General features: G+C 43.6%; 1 protein-coding gene across 8 annotated transcripts in view; it reads right to left on the bottom strand.

Moving 5' to 3' along the window:
- SPIN1 (spindlin 1) overlaps positions 1-23568 on the bottom strand; it is a 252334-nt gene that overhangs the window by 121805 nt on the left and 106961 nt on the right. For all 8 annotated transcript variants that reach the window (XM_078675657.1, XM_078675653.1, XM_078675655.1 and 5 more), the window contains one exon: positions 1983-2034. In XM_078675657.1, coding sequence (XP_078531783.1) covers positions 1983-2034 — 52 coding nt within the window. The remainder of the gene's footprint in view (positions 1-1982; positions 2035-23568) is intronic.

Genomic DNA, 23568 nt, shown 5'->3' on the forward strand with positions numbered 1-23568 from the left:
CAGTGATTAAAGGGATTCCAAAATATTCAAGCAACCATGGTCATCTCGAAATGGTACGAGGGAGAATGCGTATCGGCAGGAGATCTGTACCAGAATGTAACCTTTTAGACCTTTGATGAGGCACAAGACTGGTTCCGGGTACCAGTAGGGCACTTCCTACAGTACACTAAAATCTCACGTACGATCTGTGAGATATGGACCACCTTCCCGAAGGAGCCGCGGGAGTCGCACACGCTGATAACACTGCTGGACCCAGGCTCTAGCAGGGGCCTCATTTCATGCATTTTTAAAGCGCAGAAGTAGGACCATCCGGCCGATTTATCGGCAGGAAGGGGGAAATAGGATAAGGACTTACCTCTCCCGTTAACGAGTGGAAAGGAGCTCTAGCACAGGTGGCTGAAGCAACAAGCAATGCTAGGCTTAAGCTCATCCAATTCCATTATTTGCATTACACATAACGGACACCACAGCGTCGGGAGCGGTTTACCAGGGGGCTAATCCCATCCTGCCCATGCTGTGGCACAGACCCTGCCACATTCCTACATATAACCTGGAATTGCATACAACTGCAAATGTACTAGAATAAGGTTGTACAGACTCTTCGCACCGCAACAGCAGTGCAAATAGAAGTCTTCATAAAACAGTGCTTATTGGGCGTACTTCCAACACCGGAGAAAGGGACGCGGATGCGGCATACATTTGCAATGTTCGGCCTGGTTCTGGCAAAAAGGGTGATTGCGATACACTGGATCCTCTCTTTGCCCTTCACGCTGGATAAATGGAGAGATGATATGCGTTAGTGGGGGGTGGCGGAAGAATGTTGCCTCTGGGCAGTAAGAGTGGATGAGAACGCCGAGAAATTTGGTAGAATGGGGACAAATGCTAACAGAAGTGTCCTTGACGACTGCCCAGACTGATGATGAAATTGTACCTACACAATGACCCGCCCACACTTCGCTGGTACCCAATGCAGACTGCCCTCTCACACAAACATTAAACTAGTTATGCCAGTCTGCCTGAAATGCCCATATAAGGAGTGGTAATGCTGCCGGTTGCTGCCAGGGGCGTTAGGGGGTTCAATTCTTTGTTTATGTTCTGAGATCATTATACAAATTTAAAGTGCATTGCAGTATAAAGTAATACACTAGGCAAGTGGAGCTTGCTGTACATGGTCTTGAGAAAAATGAACTCGAAAAATAATTGACATAATGTGTAACATGTATATGGCAAATGTTTATGGTGTAAATATAATGCAATGTTATCAATAAAAACAAGTTTTAAAAAATCCCAAACAAACAGCACTTAAATCCATGCATGGAGACAATAAAACAGCAACAGATCGTGTCCTGCTTTAAGCATAGAGTTGGCCCTCTTATTTGATACTCTCTTCCAGCCACCTCGAGTCTGGAACGATAGACGCCTAATCTCCAGGCATTAATCTCAGCCGAACCAGCCTGCACTGCATTTTGCTTCCTTCCCTACATCCTATTACCCATAATCCCCCGTTCTTTCCTCTGATTTCATACAGGTGGGACGATCTCCCTTTATTAATACTCCAGACCTAAAATTGTACCTCGACCAGTTTAGTATCCAACATGTATTCTACTGCAATGATAACATTTAAACATATTAAAAACCGTATATGATACACCAAAGGTGATTTGTTATATTTCATGGTGACTGAGGATATTTTTCTGATTTGTAAAACAAAACCCAATAAAAATATATTTTTTTAAAAACAACAAATTAGTCAAGTGTCCTAGTTTGTGGAAACACTTCTATAGAAGCCCAATATGGTTCCTACCCAACCAAGCGTATAAGGCATTGCAAAATTTCTCAAATTACTTGAATTAGGCAGATTATGAAAATGCTGTACTTTCAAATGACAACAGAGGTAACAGGCACAATCTTTAGCACTAATTTCAGTCAACCTTTTATTATCCACACGCACAAGGTGACAAACTGTTTAGGTGAAAGCTTACTTGTGAGTTGTTTTTTTCTTCATCATGCTGGAAGAAACACTCCCTGTATTCCCTGCAAGATAGCATAGAAAAAAGAAGAAGTGACTGAAGTGATGAATAAATGATCGAAATCCTCAAGATCACAAATGGTCCACTGCTTGACGAACGCCAGAAAAGATTACCTAATCTCAAGGTAGTAAACCAGTCTGCTGAAAAACAAGTAACCCATGTTGTTAACATGGGTGTTCTCGTTCCATATCATAAGTTTCTTCAGATGACTGTACCTACACATGTCGGACTCAGGTGGCTTGCTAACTTCAGAAAACATAACAGGAGGTAAGAGCGTGGGAAAGGCAAGTATTTCTTATGGAGCACATAACCAGATTTTTTTTCAAGTGCAGGCGGTACTAATATTTCCTATTTACTATATGGCTCTACACAGACTCCTGTTTTTCAATATTTACATAAAGCCACTCATTCACTCCTATTTTTTCATATACACTAATGACTATAACAAACCACCTCGGGACAGGGAGGCTGTCACTATGACATTGGCCATGGTTTTGGCACAGTACAAATTCTGATGACTGGCAAATAAAGCTTTACAACTTGCTGCCGTGGGCTACAATGGTTTGTAAACACTCACACCCTAGTTTTAGGCACTTGCCTGTGGCTTGTGCCTATAGATTTCGTATGAGTCTTTTAACAACCATTACAGTCCAAGGTAGAAACGCTATAATCCTTCTAATGTACTGTGGGAAGTATTTTATCCCATATATAGCACTCCACCCACTTACGGTAGAATGTGCTAAAATAAACAGGGACAAACAAAGGCAAGTATTGGAATGTTGGAGCAGAAGGTATACTAGCCATTAATGGCCTTACGTGACTGTTTTCAAAGGAGCACTCAACATTCCAATGTAGCAGTACAGTCTTACAGCCCACTGCTGAGGGTCATACCAGTTGCTAAAGGCCCTAAACCCAAGCCACAGACTAGGCCCTACAACAAGGGAGAGGGCATTTAACAACTTGTAAAGTCTGAGGCAGAAAGGCTATAAGGTTACAAAAATATTCCATCTACCAAGGGTCGAACAATCTGAATTAAAAAGGGAGAGGAAAAAAACAGATAAAACATTGGAATATTGGAGCGGCAGGACTATACCAACCATTACAAGCTCAGAGTCACTCCACTGCCTTCAATGGTGCTCTGAACTTTACAATGTTCTAATACGATTAACGTCCTAGTCATTGGTTAAAAAGCACATCATTTGGAATGCCTACCTGTTGCCTGTTGCACAGGTAGGCATGGGCAATTGGACCTGCAGACTTGTAGCCCAGACATTTTAGGTGATGGTCAGCTCTCCTCAGTACCCCCATATAAAGGCTGTCACTCAGTAAAGTTTGCTCTAGTTTCAACATGTCAGCCACATTTTGTACTTCTCTTATGAAAGGGTTAGAAGGAATACCCAATAATCAAAAATAGAATGGACACTAGTTTCTACAAAACCATTGGTTTGTACTTCGGGAACCCTCATAGACGACCTGATTTACTGTGGTGCGGTATATCTTTTATCCGCCTCATCAGGTGTCGTGGCGTATTCATCGGGTAACCGAATAACGTGCTGGGTGCCAAGCCTCACCCGAGGCTGCCTCCGGTATAGGTAGAAGTGTCCAGAAATGATACCATAGGAGGTTTAGAAAAGTAGATAAAAATAGTGGCTAGTGCAGAAAAAATTTTTTATTAAGAGATAGTTTCTAGACACTATAGATAAAATTAGATCGATATAGAGGTAATCGAGTAACTGGATTACCATATGTCTTTAGGAAAAAAGGTCTACATGTTTCAGCTCTCTTGGCCCAGCCGGGTCTACAGAGCTTTCGTCAGGACAGGGACATATACGAATACACAAATAGATGAAACACTATCACAATTTGTGTAGTGATCGTTGATAAGTGTCAATGACTTATCCTCTGAATACCAACGCTGTGGAAACAAAACCAACAATGCATATTTTAACATTTGGCTACAAGCTCAAGATTAGGCAGGCACGCATGTAACAATGACATGGAAGGCACGTACACCCCGTATTTGGAGTCGCTACCATATAAGTGGTTGTGAAGCTACAACGAGGAAGAAAGGGGGAATCGGAAGAAGAGATCAAGTCTAAGTATGTTCATACAGTCTGTGATAGATAACTTGAATTGAAACAGTTATAATATTATAATAATACAAACCAATGGTTTTGTAGAAACTAGTGTCCATTCTATTTTTGATTATTGTATATCTGTCCAGGGGAACTGAATGGACCCAGAATCCTCTTCCCTCAATTTTGATATTAGTCTTAGAAGGAATACCTTCAAACCTCCTCTTTTGGCCTTTTAAACGACCTTCTTGACTGGTTACAGCGATGCTGGTGAGTTTACTTACAGGGAATGAAATGGAAGGCATCATTTCCCAATACCTTCTCGGTCACCTCCCTGGCCCATCCACGGCCCAATGTCCTTAAGCCAGATGACATATCTGCCAAAAACATTTTTCCGTAAAGTCCTGAAAACCTAACTCCTTAATTAGTAATCAGTAACAGACGTATATCTTAGGAGGAACAGCTCAGACCGTATCAAACTAACCTCAGGTGAACATTACGGATTAAAATAACACATAACGGCTCTGAAAATATTTTGATAACATGTGGGTGTTTGTGTGAGCAATTTTTACGTTAGCTAGATTTCTCCTAGAATAGCTATACAGAATACTGACACTTCTTTTCAAATTCAACAACATTCTCTGCTGCTCAATTACTTGCCCTATGACTTGAAAATACCTTTGTTTGCTTTATGACTAAAACAGCAATTCTACTACTTTAGACCAGATCAGATTTCTAAAATACCATGTGCATCTCAGCTGGAGAATGTATAAAAGCCTTGCTGTTATAAACTTGAAAGAATGGATTTTAAATAACGGAAAGACTAATCACAAATCAGAGTTCTCAAAATCTGAGTGATTCCTCCTACAAAAACTGGACCAAGTAGTGAGCTTTTTTTAAACTCAGGTTCTCCAAATTTGAATGACAGCCTCATAAAGAAGAGTGCAAGGAGAAATATACCATTGTGTTACTTTAGTCTAGAAATCTAAACGCTTCAGGTTTTGGTAGCTTTTTTAGTGGATTAGACAAATATATTGGGAGAGGTTTTTATTCCACACTCTTTTAAAGTTATGCAAACCCAAACTGTGACATGAAGGTTGAAAGCCAGCCTGAGCATGCAAGGGCTTATATACGAATATATTGTTTTTCTTTTAGGCAGTTAAAACAATCTTGGCAATCTCCTAAATTGCTCTCTTATTATTTTATTTTTATGTATTATTTTCATGATATCGTCTTTCTCTATACATTTAATCTCTTTCTCAATTCTCTCACCTATTCCTTGTATCTACACCTTCTTGTGATAGAGTGTCTGCCTTTTATTGCAGTATTTTACTTCTACTTGTTTTTTGTACATTTTTTTTATAACCTGCACTCATTTCACTTTTATTCTCCTGTAAAGCACCAATTGCTACCTCATATGCTGTGCTCACTAGTGTCACTATTGATCCATGTAACTTGTTTACACTTGTATTTTATTCCTATATATCATTATTGTTCACCCTCCCGCACCTACCTATACCGCCATGGATCCCGTCGGCAAGCACACATATAAAATCAACTACCCACCCGTACTCACCAAAAAAGCCGCTAAACGCTTCAAACACAACTGCCTGAGTACCACCCTGAAACCCCCTTTGCCGACTCCTACTTCTCACCGGTCAATGGATCCCTGAACACCGATATCATCTTCCACACCATACGCAGAGCTCAATGGAGAAAAGCGTTCCTCACCTTACTCACCGTCTCCACCTCCAGGAAATCAGCGCATGGCCTAACACTATCCATCACACCATCCCAACTCTTCCCAGGCAGAGCCACCATTACTATCTACAACAACGGGATTGTCCTAATGCAATCCAGAGACAGGAACCTGGAACTACTAGACAACCTGTTCCCCACCTTCAAAGAGCACCTCTCCAATCCCCGGACCTCCACTCCTATCACCTCCAGTCCTACCACCCCTGACCTCACAGCTCCCACTCACAACCCTTCCAAGCTAGTTCAGCACCAGAACGACACGCACCTCACCTCTACCCCCAGCACCCTAGTCAATCACCCACCAGCTGAAGCTACCACACCCTCCGCAATCACAGACACAGATCTCTCCCCCTCATACACCATCCGCACCCCCACCCCCCCTACCTACCCTCGGACCTCCACTCATACCACGTCCACTCCTTTCACCCCTGACATCACAGCTCCCACCCACTACCCGTCTAACCTAGTTCAGCAACAGTCCGACGCGCACAACGACAAATCCCACCCTTTATCCCCCCCCATTCTCAGTCCCCACTACCACCCTCTAACTAATCACGCAGAACACGCCACCTTTCTAAATTTAACACCTCCTCCCCACAACAGGACCATCTCCAACCCCATTTCCCCCCCATTCTCAGCCCCCATTACCCTACCTGCACCCCACCACCACTAACATACACTCATCCTCCACCCTGCTCTCTCCGCCTACCACCAAGGTCCTCACCTATACCACCAACCTCCTCCCTATTTCAAACACACCCCTCCCTCCCAAACCCTCTTTCCTCGGGGCCCCCTCCACGGAGCCCTGCACGAACACCAGCCCACCCCCCCACCCGCACGCCAATTCCCTGGTCAGTCACTCACCCCTGACTCACCCACTCCCCACCACCAACACCTATCCCACGCTGGACATGATTATGGCCACCCTCCTCCAGGTCAAAGAAGACATTCACATCATCAAAGAACTACTCTTCACACACCCCAAACACCCCTCACCCACCACCACCTCCCCTCCCAACAGGTCCCCCACCCTTCCGGATGATTCCCACATTCAACACTCCACTCACCGGACTTCAATCCCTATTCGCTATCGCAACAACCGCCCCAACATGTCCCCCACCCTTCCGGATGACTCGCTCACTCAACACTCCCCACACTGGACTTCAATCCCTGTTCGCAATCACAACAAACACCCCTCGCCCACCACCACCTCCCCTCCCAACAGGTCCCCAACCATTCCAGATGATTCCCACATTCAACTCTCCACAAACCGGACTTCAATCCCTGTTCCCAATCGCAACAACCGCCCCAACATGTCCCCCACCCTTCCGGATGACTCTCTCACTCAACACTCCCCTCACTGGATTTCAATCCCTGTCCGCAATCGCAACAACCGCCCCTGTCGCCCACGCAACACTCTTTCGGACCTCGACACTCTCACCCTCCTCCGCTCCTACGACCCAGCTCCCCTATACCACACATCCACCACACACCTCGCCATTCCCACGATACACTCAAATCCCCTTAGACCCCCCACACTAAACAACAGAATCTCCATCCCTAATAACCTTAGAAAAGTCCCCCTCTCTCTAGAACCCGCTACCTCCCTCGACACACCCCGTCTCAAATGCACTGTCCTCAACTGCAGATCGGCCTCTAGACACTCCTCCGCCATCGCTGATCTCATCTTAACACTGGACTTTGACCTAATCATCATGACTGAAACCTGGCTAACCGAATCTTCTACACCTATAATGGACATTCTGGTTCCTCCAAACTACCACATCATTAGACTTGACAGGTCCGGCAAAATAGGTGGTGGAATCGCATGCATTTACAGGAACAACATCTCTGTTCTGAAAGTCACCTCCCCCTCCCTACCCTCCCCAACTTCCTGTGAATACATCTGCCTCGATATTATCAGTGAGGGCAAACCGATATGCTCTCTTCACGGCATTTACCACCCACCCGGGGACAACCCCATCTTCTCCCAACAAATCATGGATATGATCTCAACCAATTCCGGACGGCAGCTCACCCAAATATACCTCGGTGACTTCAACCTCCACTGGAACGATCACAATGACGCGGTGGTAAATAGTCTTAAAAATGTCCTCAATGCCCTTGACCTCACCCAAATATGCAACAGCCCGACCCACGAGAAAGGCTCTATCCTCGACCTTATCATCTCCAAAGAAGACTCTATCCAACTCGAATCTATCCAACCCTGTGACTGGTCAGATCATCATATTGTCACATTCTTCATCAATGAAAAAGTCAAATTTAACACGGCTCAATCCTCCAAGCCCAAAATCTGGAAAAGAGACCTGAAAAAACTCAACCCAAACTCTTTACCCCCTAACAGCTGCAATCTCCTACTTCCCCCTACCGGCACTACGGACGTTCAATCCTTGACTGACCACTATCTCAACGCGATGACCTCAATAATTAATGAGGCTGCACCTATGCAACTAAAAAGAGTCTCCACTAAAATCTCCAATCCATGGTACGACGGGAGTCTCAATGAGGATAGACGAGCCATGCGAATGGCAGAGCGCATCTGGAGATCAGCTCCATCTGCACTGCACCTAAAAACACTGAAGAAAAAGAGAAACGCCTATTTCAGGAAAATTAAACGCTCAAAAACAGATTTCTTCAGCCTCCAGCTCGACCAAGCAAAAAACAGACCGAGAAAACTGTTTGAGCTAATCAGAACACAATCCAAGGAACAACCCCAGCCACTCAGCACTATGCGCGAGGCTCCCTCCTGTGAAGACTTCTCCGCTTTCTTTATCCAAAAAACTGACAACATAAAGAGCGATCTCCTCATTGACGCAAGCCTCTACTCCAAACCTCACTGCATAGCACCCACTGAACCAAAAAACAATGCTACATGGTCATCCTTTGTCACCTACTCTGAAGAAGAAATTGGCAAACTGCTCAGCACCTTGAAACCATCCAATCACCTCACGGACCCCCTTCCTGCTAACGCTGTAAAAGACTTTACCCCTTTGCTCCTCCCACTCTGGACTAAAATTATCAACAGCTCACTTCAACAAGGAACCATCCCTGACTCCCTCAAAGTGGGACAAGTCACACCTTTACTAAAGAAACCTACAGCCGACCCCTCTGATTTAAACAACTACCGTCTCATTACCAATATCCCCACTCTCGCCAAATTATTGGAAAAATGCGCACAACTACAACTGACTAAACACATTGATCAGTTTGATCTCCTCAACCCTCATCAATCAGGCTTCCGAGCAGGACACAGTACAGAAACTGCTATGACCCACACAATTGACGACGCCCTTCAAATCCTAGATCAAAACGATACCTGCCTCCTCATCCTTCTTGATCTCTCTTCAGCATTCGACACCGTCAAACATAAGAATTTACTCGAACTATTAAACACAAGAATGGGTCTATCTGGGACTGTTCTCAAGTGGTTCACTTCCTTTCTACACAACAGGTCGCAGAAATTCAAGAGCAACAACCTGATGTCCTCGCCAATACCTGTTTCGTTAGGCGTCCCCCAAGGTTCCTCCCTATCCCCAACTTTGTTCAACCTAGTTATGGAACCTCTCACCACCTTGTTACAAGCATCCAATGTACACTTTCACATGTACGCCGATGATACCCAACTATATCTCAAATTACAATCCCCCAATGACATTTTGCTCCTGAACTCAACGATCAGAAGCACCCAATCCTGGCTTGCCGATAATCATCTCAAACTCAATGCTCTGAAAACAGAGTTCCTTCTGATCTCTCCTCCCGCGAAGATCTCTACCACTCAAATTTGGCTTAAACACCTAACTGCACTCAATGTCCAACCCACCATCGTGGACTCAGCAAAATCTTTAGGCATAACACTGGACACCAATCTCAACATGCAGCAACATATCAGCAAGGCAACTAAGGGAGCGAACTACCAAATCAATACCCTGAGGAAACTTAAACCCTTCCTCCCTGCCAAAGACTTCCAAACTGCAGTACAAGCACTAGTCATCCCTCGAATAGAATATGGCAGCATCGCTCTCTGCGGACTCCCCCTAACTACTACCGCACCCCTAAGAGCTTCTCTAAACGCTGCAGCGAGACTCATCACTGGGTCAAAAAAACACTTGCATATCTCCCCTGACTTGAAATACCTGAACTGGCTACCTTTTGAAGCCAGAATACATCTGAAAATCGCCTGCATGACGCACAAGGCTGTCCACCTGAGCTCACCCGGCTATCTCACTCAGAAGCTGACAATTTCTGGCAGCTCTAGAAACACCAGAGGCACAAACAATCTTCTGCTGAAGCCTCGAAGATTCCGGAAGGAAAAAACTTATAAACGCTCCTTCTCAGGAATGGCACCCAGGATCTGGAACTCACTCCCTCCTGAAACGAGGCTCATCTCCTCCACTACACTGTTTAAGAAAGAAGTAAAAGCTATCCTCATGGCTAAATACACTTGAACTATTATTTTGGACTCTTTTAAGACTCTGCACCGATCTTTACTACTTGGTCGACCCCTTTGCTTATTTGCTTTACTTGTATTATCGACTTACGTGATTTTCTATGTTCCCACGTATTTGTACTATTAGCATTACTAACGTATCTGTTTGACTATGCTCCCTCATGTTCCCCCTTTCTATGTAAAGCGCTCTGATATCTGCAAAGATCTTGTTCGCGCTATATAAAACTTTAAAAAATAAAAATAAAAAAAATAAACAGCATGCATCAATTTCCTGTACGTGGTCTCATTGTCATCCTCCTACCATCCACTCCCACCAGCACAACAGCCATCTTCTCTCCTTCAACTGTCCTCACTCCTTCCCCACACATCTCAACCATGGCTTGGCCCTACACATTGCACAAATTGAATTTCTTTTGAAAAGTTCATTGTTGGGTAAAGAGGCCAGTAAATCTAACCACTTTGCACCACTTCCTTCATTCCAATTATCTGAGAACTTAGGTCACCTTTACCACGAATAATTATTAATACAGCCTACCTCCTTACTTCTCCACTAATCACAGATTTATTTCCCACTGCTATGACCTCTTTCCCTACTTTCTACTCTAAATATGATTTTGCGGCTTACTTCACCTCTAAAATCGATTAACTTCACTCCTACCTCACCCCATCTATTTTAAACTCATCCTGCTACCCCTCTTCCATTATACTTCACTTATTATAGTCCCTCAGGCCAGTCTCATGTCCATCTTTCTCAGTCAGTCAAGCGCTCTGCATTTAATTTTGATCCACTTCCCATATTCTCTGAAAAACATTTAACCCACAGCCACACCTCTTTTTGAATTTCTTTTTCAATCTTTTCCTCACGGTATTTGAGTGAATCAAGTTTATTTTAGTAAAGTAATAAGGTCTCTGGGGTACTCGTTTTTCCTGGATACTGGCCTTGGAGAGGATAAGCTGGAAAAAAGGGACATCAGACGCCAACTCCTTAAACAGTGAGAGGCCTGGAGAGTGAGTGAAGGCAGGTGGGAGCGGGGAGCAATAGGAGTCAATTTGCACCGGTGCTGCCCTGCACAGCATTGGCTTTGCCCCATCCTCCTCCCTCCCGTCACATAGAAGGCATGAAGCACCAGTGGCGGTGGGGAGGGCATTGACTGGGCACTTACAACTGACCCGCATCGTCTCTACTCTGGGGTTGTAGGACGTTACTTACAGATTCCGCTGCATCCCATGCCTTTACCACGCATGCATTACAACCTGAATGCCATTACCACGCATAACCTTTACCACGAATATGCATTTACCAAGCATACCTTTACAACTATTTTCATTGTAAAAGCATGAATGGTAAGGGCATATTCATACGAAAGGTTTCCCCTGACTCCTGCCCAGAGTCCTATAACCGGCCCCTTGCGCCTCCCCCCTCCAGCCCCCAGTACTTTTTAGCAAATACCCCTCCCATCTACTGATTCCTAGAAGTGTACCCATGCGCGACCTCCCTTTCCCTGGCCCACAGCACTTCAAACAGATACCTTACCCCTGAACTCTACAGGCAGACCCCTGTGCGAACTTACCCCAGCCCTTTTAAAAGCTATCCCTTCCCTATCCTGAGCCCTAGAAGTGAATCCCTATGCAACCCACAGCCCCCAGCCCTTCTAAAAGCTACCCCTCATCTGAGCCCTAAAAGGGTAACCCTGCACAACTCTGCCCCCTGAAAAAAAGATTAAAAGTAACTTAATAAAATAATAAAAATATAAATAAATAGAGACATTAATTACAAATCCTTACCTCTCCAAGTCACCTCTCCAGCTCTTCTGAAGCTGTGTGCACTTCATAAAGAGTAAGCGGAAGGGGCTCTCAATTTCCTTCGAGAACGCAGATAGCCTTCACCACCCTTACCATACATGTATCTTTACCACACATACATTTACAACGTAATTCGTTGTAAAAGCATGCGTGGTAACGCTACAAACCTTTGCTACACATATACCTTTACACCATAATTCATTGTAAAGGCATGCGCAGTAACGGTGGATGAATTGTAAGGCATGCATGGTTAAGGATATGCATGGTTAAGGATATGTGTGGAAACCGCTGCATTGTTATAGCTGTTTCCAACTCCTCCGGACGCCCAGACTGCTCTGAAATTGTGAAGCACATGAGAGGATCCAGGAGGAAAGAGGCGTGCGCCAGATTGGACTGGCCATCACATGAATCTGTTTCAGAGCACCTGCACCGAGATGGACTCGGGGCACCATCCCTGTTGACCTTCCACCATTGGCCCTACCAGCTCAGTAGAAGATGAGCCACTCCATCAGCCCGCAGGTTCGTGAGCTGGCCCATGAAAATCGCTGGGAACAGAAACCAGGGAGGTGAGTGATGCGAGGACAGAAATGATGGCAAGGTAAGTGAGGGAGCAGCGTTGAAATCCCCGGCAAAAGGGTGACCCAGATACTGCGGAGGCAGCATCCTTAAGCCCAGGTGTGGCTTGCGGGCGCACTAGGTTTTCCCGCTCGCACCCATGCACTTAACAGAAACAACTACAGTTATAAAAGAGCACAGTGGCACCAAAGTGTTTACACTGCCAACTGCTAGCAGCTGCTCACAGAAACACCGCAGCATCTCCTAACACATCATTGGACGAGACTTCAACGAGGCAGCTCCTTCCCCCGCTCTACACCACCAATGTCACACCAGACTACATCAGGTCTATACCGATCTAAGGAAGCCCTAGGCGGCCTCCACAGCTTCAGCAGCCAACACAAATCACACCCATAAAGTACAGACATTTAGGTGAAAGGCGAAACCATGCTCAGATCGAGACTGTCTAAATAGAGACTGCCTACACTACCAATATAGAGACCGCTGTGCTTCACAACCCTCCTCTCCTTCACTTTTGTGACCGGTGCGTGGAAACGCAGATGTGAGGTAAGTACCAGAGCATCAGAATGGGAAGAGGCACTTGGCAGCGGCACACTGTAGAATACCACTGCCTATGATAAAGAAATTAAGCACAAAAACATTAAACAACAGTGCTCAAGTGCCTCTCAGGCAGTGCATTAGTTACATAACAAACCTGGCAGCCCAGACACCTAACCAACAAAGAGAACAAGCTAAACTACTATAGACCGTGCAAGGACACCAACAGATGCCTTTGACAGTGCAGTGGCCTGACATAGGGCACAGTCTACGTCACAGGAGAATAAAAGGCCCTAGCACACTATACAATCCATTCTTACTTGGGTGAAAACTATCCCACAGACTTGTACACCAGCGACCCACCACTGCAATGGCAAAACGGATGTGTCGAAGGACAAATGCTTGACTACCTGGCATAGTACCAGCAGCGTTGGGAGTGCCTCTGAGAGAAATGCCCACATCCACAAAGAACTCAGTCCGAAAGTGAAATTAACACAGCCGAGGACTGAGTCGGGCAGTGTTGAAATCCTACACATAAACCAAATAAGTAACAACCAACACAGTACTAATGGAGCAACGAAATCACCAGAAACAAGTATGCCACCACTCTCTAGAGTCCACTCAAAGGGAAAAAACAAAAGTGCATCAAAATCAATAGAATTCTTTTTCAAGAAACAGCTACCTCAAGCCCACAGCCAAGAGCGAGAACTTTCGAACAATTTAAATATGCAAGCGTCATCGACGTGCATACTCTTGTCCCCTTCTAGTCCATGTCGCAGACGCATCTCATCCTGCCCCCAAGCTGGGGGAAGGGGAAACAACTTGATCATTGAACTATCGTCATACTAATGGAATTAGAACCTATAATAAAGGCTCAACAAAACAAAATAGTCAGTGCTATCAGCACTAGCAAGTCGCGAGATTAAAACGGAAAGGTTGTACCCAAGAAAGGAAATGAGCCCTTGAAAACAAAGCAACAGTCCGAACCTGTATTGCAAAGTCAGCAACTGCTAGAGCTTACCGCAAGTACAACCTCTACTCTGGATGCATCAGAATTTCACACTCCGCCCCAAGCCCAGCCAGAGGTCATACAACCTATAAACCTTAATTTCAGACAAGGGTTCAAAAGCAAGCCAACAATCACAATGGTGCCATAAAAATCATAGGAACCAGTCAACGTGGCATCGTCTGATGCATGAAAAACCTTCGGATTAACATTTGAGAGCCAATTTCACCATGAAGGAGACCATAAATTACCCTACATCCTCACCCAGCAACACCTATCCAAGGGTCAATGTGACTTCCTAAATAGATCAAATGTGCTGCGAATTTTTAAAAACATCCAAACATAGCAAGCACAACCATGGAAGACATCCTGGGTAGTGGAGTTTAAACTCCTGGCAAACAGCAAGCATGGAAAAGAATCACCCATATTAACGCTCAAAACTCCCTCACTGGCAGCGGAAATCCTGGCTAGAAAATAGATCTTTAAGGAGTGGGGCATTGAGACCATGAACCTAGAGGCACCCAAGTACCAGCATCTACTGAAAGAACAGAGAGCCACCAAGTACACAAGAACTCCCAAACAGCATCTTGAGAGGGTGAGACATTCATAACGAAACCTGCCCTATTACAAGCTGCAAATCTCACAATTTTACTCAAACAGGACAGGGCTAACCAGGATAATTGCTCTGATGGTAAAAAAACAAGAAAAAAACTGGGGCAGATTATCATTCACCCTCGCAAGCGACACCTGAAATTACTCCTAACATTAAGAGACATCTACCTCAGAGAGGCACAAAATGAGTGCAAAAATTACACATAATATCATGGAATGTCCCTAGACTGCGAAAACTTTTAAAATCTTTACCTGCATACTCGTTCATAAAGAATGCAGATCTACTATGCTTTCAGGAGAGCTGATCAATGAGTCCTATAACAATCCCTGGATTTCATGAAGTACACCAAGCTGCTACAAAAATAAACATTTTTGGGACGCCATCATGGGGCCTCGCAATATATGCAAGTATGGGCTTAGAACTAAATCTAAAAAAGATTTAAGTAAAAGACGAAATGATTCAATTAGTCACCTTGGAAGGCCTGTACATGAACGACCAGCAGACAAATATACTGTTGGCCAATGTTCATTTCAACTGCTACCGCCCAGGACGAGCAGACTGACTCAATGAATGTGCATCCCTAAAATCTGTGCTTTACAAGCTTACCAACCATGAACTTATAATTTGTGGTTATGTCAACCTGCGTCATCTTGGGACGGTACCGACAGATCCCACTTTAGTGGGATGCAGAACTAACTCACTTCGCTCACTTTTCAGACATGACAGCCTTAAGTTCATTCAGAACACTGGAAGATAAATCTGTGACTCCAAAATTCCCAAATTCCTTCAAGGGTATAAGCACCTTATACTATGTGTTCACCACTGACAACATTTTAAAGTCCTTAGAGAACTCTGAAATTACAATGTGCAATGAGAGGGACCACTTACCTCATTCCGCTAGCATAAAACCTAGTACCAGTAAGGTAAAAGATCTAAGAGTAGTGGGTGATTCATCTGGAGACTAATGCCCACAGTAAAAGAGGGCCCAGTCGGTATGCAAAAACTTACATTTTGGAAATTAACTAGAGGCCTATAAATCAAAACCAAAATGGCAAATATTTATTGGACAACTGGGACATAATTAACAGTGAAATTCACCAGGCACTAGGTAACACCTCAGTGCCTCATCGTTCAGCCATAAAACCTCTAATAAAGTCCATCTATATTCAATCATGAAATAACTGAGAAAACTGAACATACCGAAACTGCCAAAAATGTGCCAAAAACATGTAAAGTGGATATAAAACTAAAGTCCTTAAAAAATAACACAACCAACTGCTTTGGGGGGCAACACTTGAGCAAGTGGAGAAAAAGTGGCTACACATGTATAACCTACTGGGTGAATGAAATCTAACAAATCAATGAAGGTACATAAGAGATGAAACACATTCCGAACCATCTAAAATAAATGTCATCAATGAACTCCAGTGAACATTACATATAAAAAAATCTATATGCAGTAAAAAACGGCAAGCATTGATGGTTGCTCGCCTGTTGCTGCAACAGAAACCCAAAATCCAGAGGTGCCTCTAAACGTAGATGACATTTGCAAGATTCTAAAGAAAAATCAGACCCTTCGGAGCCCCAGGCCCCAATGGTATTTCTGCACAGGTCATTAAAAAGAGGACACTGACCTGTGGTCGGCAATGCTAGTTTCACTATACCAATCATGCTGATCTACCCATCCGATTCTAGATAGCTGGAGGGCCCAGCTTTTGCACCCTATATTAAATAAGGCCGACAGGCAGGATCCAGCAAACTATTGCCTTATCAACCTCTTGGACATCAAAGCAAAAGTGTAATCCTCCATCCTCCTGAAAGAGCTGGAGCACTGGACTGAGGCAAACGAGAATCTGGCCATGCCAAACTGGATTCAGGGCAAACGCCTCAACTCTGGACAATATAGTGGCACTTTACCAAATCCACCAGGCCACCAACCAGAAATGTGAATATTTAAAAATACAATGTTGATGTACGCCATGATATATGCAATTCTAACAAACTTGCACAGCTGTTGTCGACTCCACCCAATACGACCTCCCTAGAAACCCAGAGTCATAAATACGTAGTCAGGCAGGCCCTGTGACGTCAGACTGAAGAAACTGATTGACAGAATAATGATATAATGATATGGAGGTGAAATTGAAATATCTCACCAATTGCAGAAGTAGTAATACTGTTTATATACTCTTCTGCCCATGTGGACTGGCGTATGTGGGGGAGACAGGCCGCGAGTTCCGCTTTTGTTTTAGTTAACACAAGTCCGCTATTAGGACAAAGAAGGTCTCTGCACCTTTGTTTCAACACTTTCTAGAAGTACAGCATGCAGAATTAAAACTTAAATGTTGTATAATAGAAAAAATTCAGCAGAGACTGGGTCAACCAATAGAGATAACTCGCAAAAAACTTGAAACATTTTGGATCTTTCAAATTGATAGTATACGAAAAGATAGTAGCAAAAAATGGGTAGTCTTAGACTTAGTCACGGAAGAACTATATGAAATGTAATGCCTTGAAAAAGTCTCAGGATTGAGACTAAACACGTGTCGGCGTTGTGAGCTGAGAAGTTTGTTTTTTTACAAATTATGAACTTTTGAAATAAAGAATTGAAGACTACTTTCTGCACTGGATCTTTGTCGCTACAAAAAATCGTTAGCACTGTTATGGACATTGAAAAAACTGGTGCCTATTTCCCTACACTATAGGTGGAAAATTGTGCTACCTGGAGCTTTACTATTTAAGAGAGATATAAACTTTCAATTAAGTCCACGTATAGAGTGCCGGTGAAACCCTCCTTTTTTTGTTTGTAATAGTATACGAAAAGGCTTAAATGAAGATATAGCTTGGTATGTCACCAAAGCCTGATTGTATTCTTTTCAGTGATAGCCTCATTAGTATACAATGGTGATGATGCCATGTACATGGATTAGTCTGGGTCCCTGCAATTGAATTTTATGCTTTCTATAGTTTGGTTCTGTTGAACATATAGCTCTTATTCTTTAGTTTGTCATAGACATAGATATGGAAAGAAGCTTCTGCTACTGTTAAATGAGAGGTCAATACACAGGCACTGTTAAAATCTTACCGCACAACATTAGGATTTTATGCCTGTGCAGTTCATGTATAGATTGGATATTGTCTACCAAATTATATATGAGAGGATAGATATAAATATCACATTGAGATTTTTTCCTGTTTTTTTATTATTTTGAAACACTAATGGAGAGGTTCTTGTTGAAGAATTGAACATTGAAGATGTCAGTCTGTTGATACTCGACATATCAGTAATATGCATCTGTTTTGCGGATGAATATGCGTGGTCATTGGAGTTATGGCAAAAATTGATATCACTGATATTGCTTCTCTGCTAAAGTGATGTGGTATTTTAATTTGAATATGACATAATTGGTAACATGTAGCAGTTTATAAAGAACACATTCTAAATTTGATTGTTGCTCTACAGATTTCTTCAAACTGCTATACATGGGGACTTGGGGTTAAAATATATAATCTATTTAGTGTCTTCAAACTTTCAAAATGGGGACCCACGTTAGCTCTTCGTAGCGATCGTAGTTAGTCCTATTTTTTATATAGACTAACACACTGGGTCTTAACTCTCGCCCCAACTATCGCGAGATACATCGCAATGAGCGGAAACGCGGGAACTTGGAGTATTTAAATCTTTAATCGGTACACGCCAAAGGTGTACGAACTTCATTTTTTTCGGCTGTGACGCGAGACGGTAGAGACGGAGGTGCATGATGAAAAACTGAAAGGTAAGCTGCACTGGGGGGCATAGACGGCACTCTATGCCTTGAGGTAGTTGATTATAAAGGGGCTTAAGATGTTTGGTTATCTGTGAATCTATGCGCTGAATTTAATGACAAGCGTTCTTGTGTGCTGTATATTATATATGCCTACATTATTAAAAGGGGCAGTGATTGCACGAAATGGGTTAGAATAGATCGGGATTCTTTTAACTCCTGTTAATATATTCCCCATCCTTGTTTAAATACACCTTCCGTGAATCGAGTAATATCGCATTCATATACCCGAACTAGGTGAGATACAGCAAACGGCTACGTTGACATGTTGTCTAAGGTGGCGAGTATTACCACCTGTACGCTGTTGATGCGGGGGACAATGAGTTAACTATTGTCATGTTGGTGACATTCTTGGAAGCTTATTCTGTAATATAATGAGTTATAGAGTTGCCCCGTGTAATTGGAAAAATGCATTTTTAAACAGCAATATATATGGGGAATGAGTAGCACTGTGTTAAAGGTCACCTAGCTAATTTTGAAGCATAGAATATTTAGAAATGAACCCTTCTGATCTTCACATATCATGAGTAAGTCATATACATATTGATGTCTTTCAATAGGTATCATCACATAATGTGTTGGACTAAAGTGGAGATAACTATAAACAACTTGGCTTGAAAAGGATTAATACTTGTGAACCAAAAACATAAATATCAGGTTAGTACATTTTTTGCAATGACAGAATCTGCCGTAAAAGAAGTATCAGTAATAACAGCAAAAACTAATTAGATTTTATGGCACTATTTTTTCAGTCGACCTGTTGAAATTTCTGAAGTGAAGACATTCATATACAAACAACAAGTCTTTTGGTAAGAGTACGTGGAATAAAGCTTCCCCTATCCCTCAGTTTTCCCAGAATATAGGATTAGTGGTTAAAAAGTGCAATTTTCTATTTTAGGACTTCTTTGGAAAATTAATCGTGGAAGACCCTAATGACTTTCAGTTATATGGACTTACACATTTTGGAATTATAGCACCTACGTGCATGTGTACAGTCCTTTTGACTCAATGTAAGTGAATGTAGAATCACTGCTGTCAAGAGCGTATGAATCTTTGGTATGAGAAACTGTCTGAGACACGGGGTGATGATCTTTTAAATCCGTAGGTTTTTTGTATTGGTGTGGCTTTGAATGCTTGTTCTTCCTTTTTTGATAAAATATAACACGTGGTTGGTGTGATTTTGGCACTGAATATGTTTACACACTGTCCTCTATTTACTAAAAACCCTTTTTTTTTTATTAATGATAGGTTCAGTGTGGAATGATCCTTAGGGATAACTGTGTGTTCTCATTTGGTCTTATTAGAACATATGTTTGTAATAAAGATAAATAACAATGTTGTTGCTATGAGTGCAACAGTGCTGACTATTTTATGTATTTATATAGGTTTCCTGGGAATTGATTGCTAGATATCTGGATAGGTCCTGAGGAAGGTGGCTTGCACAACTACTGTCCACCGAAACGCGTGTCGACCTAGTGCGGAGTCTTCAGGTTTGCCTGAGACTCTTATGCTGGCAGGAGCATCGTCTTGCCTAAAGCTACTTAACTGTGTACAGATATCGTACGAGTGCAGTGGTGGTGAGATTGTTTGAATTGGTGTGATTGTTGTTTGATTGTATGTATTTATTCTCTTCCAGGGGTATTTTGTAGATATATTTTTTCTTATGAAGTGTTCCTTAGTAAAATTTGTTTATGAATATTGTATAATCACGGTTGTAAAAGAAACGTACCTGTGAGAAATCATGGAGATGTACTATTTTAAAAATTAAGCTTTTTTAAAAAAAAGTCTGACAATGCAAAAAAAAGGAAATGAAAAAAAGAATATGAAATATTTAAAAAAGTAATGAGAAGAGTTGAGTTGTCACTGTTGCCTTCTTAATGTTTAAAGTTTAATGAAATGTATATATATTTATTTTATATTTTATTTTGGGTTTTATAAAGCGCACAGCGACCCTTGGGTATCCCGGCGCTAATGAACACATTCCTGTAGGGTGGGAAGTCATGGGGGGAGAGCTCAGGGGAAAAGTAGGGTCTTCAGTATTTTCCTAAATCTGAGGTGGTTTTGTTCTTGCCTCAGGGAGAGTGGGAGGGCATTCCATAATCTGGGGGCATTGTACGAAAACAGGCGACCACCTGTTCTGGCCTTCCTGATTCTGGGGACTTTTGCCAGGGAGAGGGAGTTAGATCTAAGTTGTCTGCTTGATTGTTGATGAGACACAAGCGGTCTGAGGATGGGAGGGCCTTCATTGTGCATTATTCTATGGGCAATGCACAAGGTCTTAAAGTTGACCCGTTCCTTAACTGGCAGCCAGTGCAGACTTCTAAGGGCTGGCTTGGCCGAGTTCCTCGCTGCGGTTCCTGTGAGTATTCTTGCCGCCGCATTTTGTGCACATTGAAGTCTGTGGACTACAGAGACTGGGGCCCCCAGATATAGGACATTCCCATAGTCCAATCTGGAGTTCACCAGCCCCTGCATCAAGAGCTTCCTGGATTGGAGGGGGAGTAGATGGAGGATCTTTCGTGCCATCTTCATAAGGCCGAAGCAAGTACCCGCGGTTTTCCTCGCTTGTGTTTTAAAACTGAGATCCTGGTCCAGCCATATCCCTAGGCTTTTTACCTCGGATTTTGGGGATGGTGGAGATCCCATGCATGGTGGCCAGGGAAGGGATGAGGGGATTTTATTTGGGTTTCCCAGGAGGAGTATTTCTGATTTTTCGCCATTCAGTTTTAACCGGGACTCGCACATCCACTGGTGCACCTTTTCCAGACAACTGAATAGATTGGGGAGGGCGTTGTCTGATTGGTTGAGGGAAACGACGAGCTGAGTGTCATCGGCGTACATTATTGATTTAATCCCAAAAGGTTTAACAACCTCCTCGAGGGGTGCCATGTACACGTTAAAAAGTGTGGGGCTCAGGGAAGATCCCTGGGGCACCCCACACTTGAGTGCCTGAGCCTTGGAGGTGGAGTATCCATCTGTTACTTGAAAAGACCTGTCTTCAAGAAAGGATGAGATCCAAGCTAATGCGGAATCCGCCACTCCTATCAGTCCAAGACGGTGAACAAGGGTTGCGTGGTCCACCGTGTCGAAGGCGGCACTCAGGTCGAGGAGGATCACTGCCACTGATCCTCCTACGTCCAGTATGCCCCTAGCTTCTTCGACCACGGCTAACAATGCGGTATCCGTCCCCTGTCCCGGTCTAAAACCTGTCTGGGTTTGGCGGAGGAGATGATTGGTCTCTAGGAACTCAGAAAGGTATTGATTTGCTACTCTCTCGGCGATTTTACTGATAGCCGGTAACAATGAGATCGGTCTGAAGTTTGATGGATCTGTGGGGTCAAGATGCGGTTTTTTTTATGAGAGCCTTCACAGTGGCTTTTTTCCAGTTTGCTGGGACTGTGCCATTTTCGAAGGAAGCGTTAATCAGATTGGTGAGAGGAGGGGCTACAGTGGAAGCAACTTGCTTCAGTTTACTGATCGGGGCTGGATCTGATGGGGCGCCACTTTTGACTTTATGCAGGACGTTAAGAAACGTTTCGGTGGTGATTTGGGGGAAGGAGAGAAGCCTCGGGGTGTCTTGGGAAGCAGGGTGATAAGGGCCTCTTGGTGCGGATGGCGCCGCCGGGAGGGAGTTCAGGATTTTTTCGATTTTTTTCGAAAAGAATTCGGCCATCTGATTGCATTTTGCGCCATCCAGGTCTGGTGGTGGTGGGGGTTCCTGTATTTTGGAGAGGAGTTTAACTATCCGATAGGTCTCTTTTGCAGAGTTGGCCACGGATGCTATTTGATCCTCAAAGTAGGAGGCCTGTGCCTTTTTTAATGCATTTTTATAGAGCCTAATATGGGCTTTGTAACCGCTTCTGTCTTCTGAGTTCCAGTACTTTCTCCATTGGCGTTCAAGCCTTTTGCCTTTCCGTCTTAATTCACGTAGTTCCTCAGTGAACCACGGTAGTTTGGAGGATTTCCTATTGGGAGGGAGGGCTTTGAGTGGCAGGACTGTATTGAGAGAGTCACTAATCCATTTATGCAATTGAATTTCGGCTTTGGAGGGGTCGGGGTCGACTGTGGGTAAAGTGGAGGACAGAGAGCGTTCCCATAGGATTGTGTCTAGTTTTTTCCATGGACGTGACGGGGCCCGGGGGCGAGGAGTATCCGAGATCTTCTCTGGAAGTTGGAATTTGAAAGGAACCAAGAAGTGGTCAGACCAGGGAAGAGGGAGAGGGGTTTGAACATAGAGTTTGGGAAGGTTAGAGAAGATGGGATCCAATAGGTGTCCTTTCATGTGGGTGGGATCATTGCTGAGTAGTTGTAAATTAAGAAAATTTAGATCAGTTTTTAAGTCCATGTCAGTAGATAAAAGTATGAAGGTCGAGGAGGAAATATATAGTATTGTGTTTTTTTCAAACCCCTCTTTTCCCTGACCCAGATTCACTGCCGAGGGAGTCCCCTATTTCTAGCCATAACGGATTGACAGAACACAGGTGCGATGACACGCAACTCTTGCACAAAAGCGTGAATAGGAAAACCCAGATCAATCCCACAAATAGGCAGCGACACCACCATTTTTGGCCAGAGGACCACGCGTTCCCAAAACACCATAAGGTCAGATGCCACACTAAGTTAGGAACACCCCAGTCAATCAAAACATAGAAAGCACGCACACAACACGCAGTTATTACTCACTCCCCATACTGAACATCTGGACATGTACCTACTGGTACCACACCTTGTCCACTCAAGGTCGAGACCCATCTGCGCTTCGTATCTAATGACCAGATTTATGGCCCCGTGACTAGGCCCAGATTTCTGTATTCAAAGAAATATACAAATTGTTATGTCATGTAATGTATAAAAAGACAGCTAAAATCAATGTGCTAT

Source organism: Lissotriton helveticus, chromosome 2_1, assembly GCF_964261635.1.
Source record: "Lissotriton helveticus chromosome 2_1, aLisHel1.1, whole genome shotgun sequence".
Classification (NCBI taxonomy): domain Eukaryota; kingdom Metazoa; phylum Chordata; class Amphibia; order Caudata; family Salamandridae; genus Lissotriton; species Lissotriton helveticus.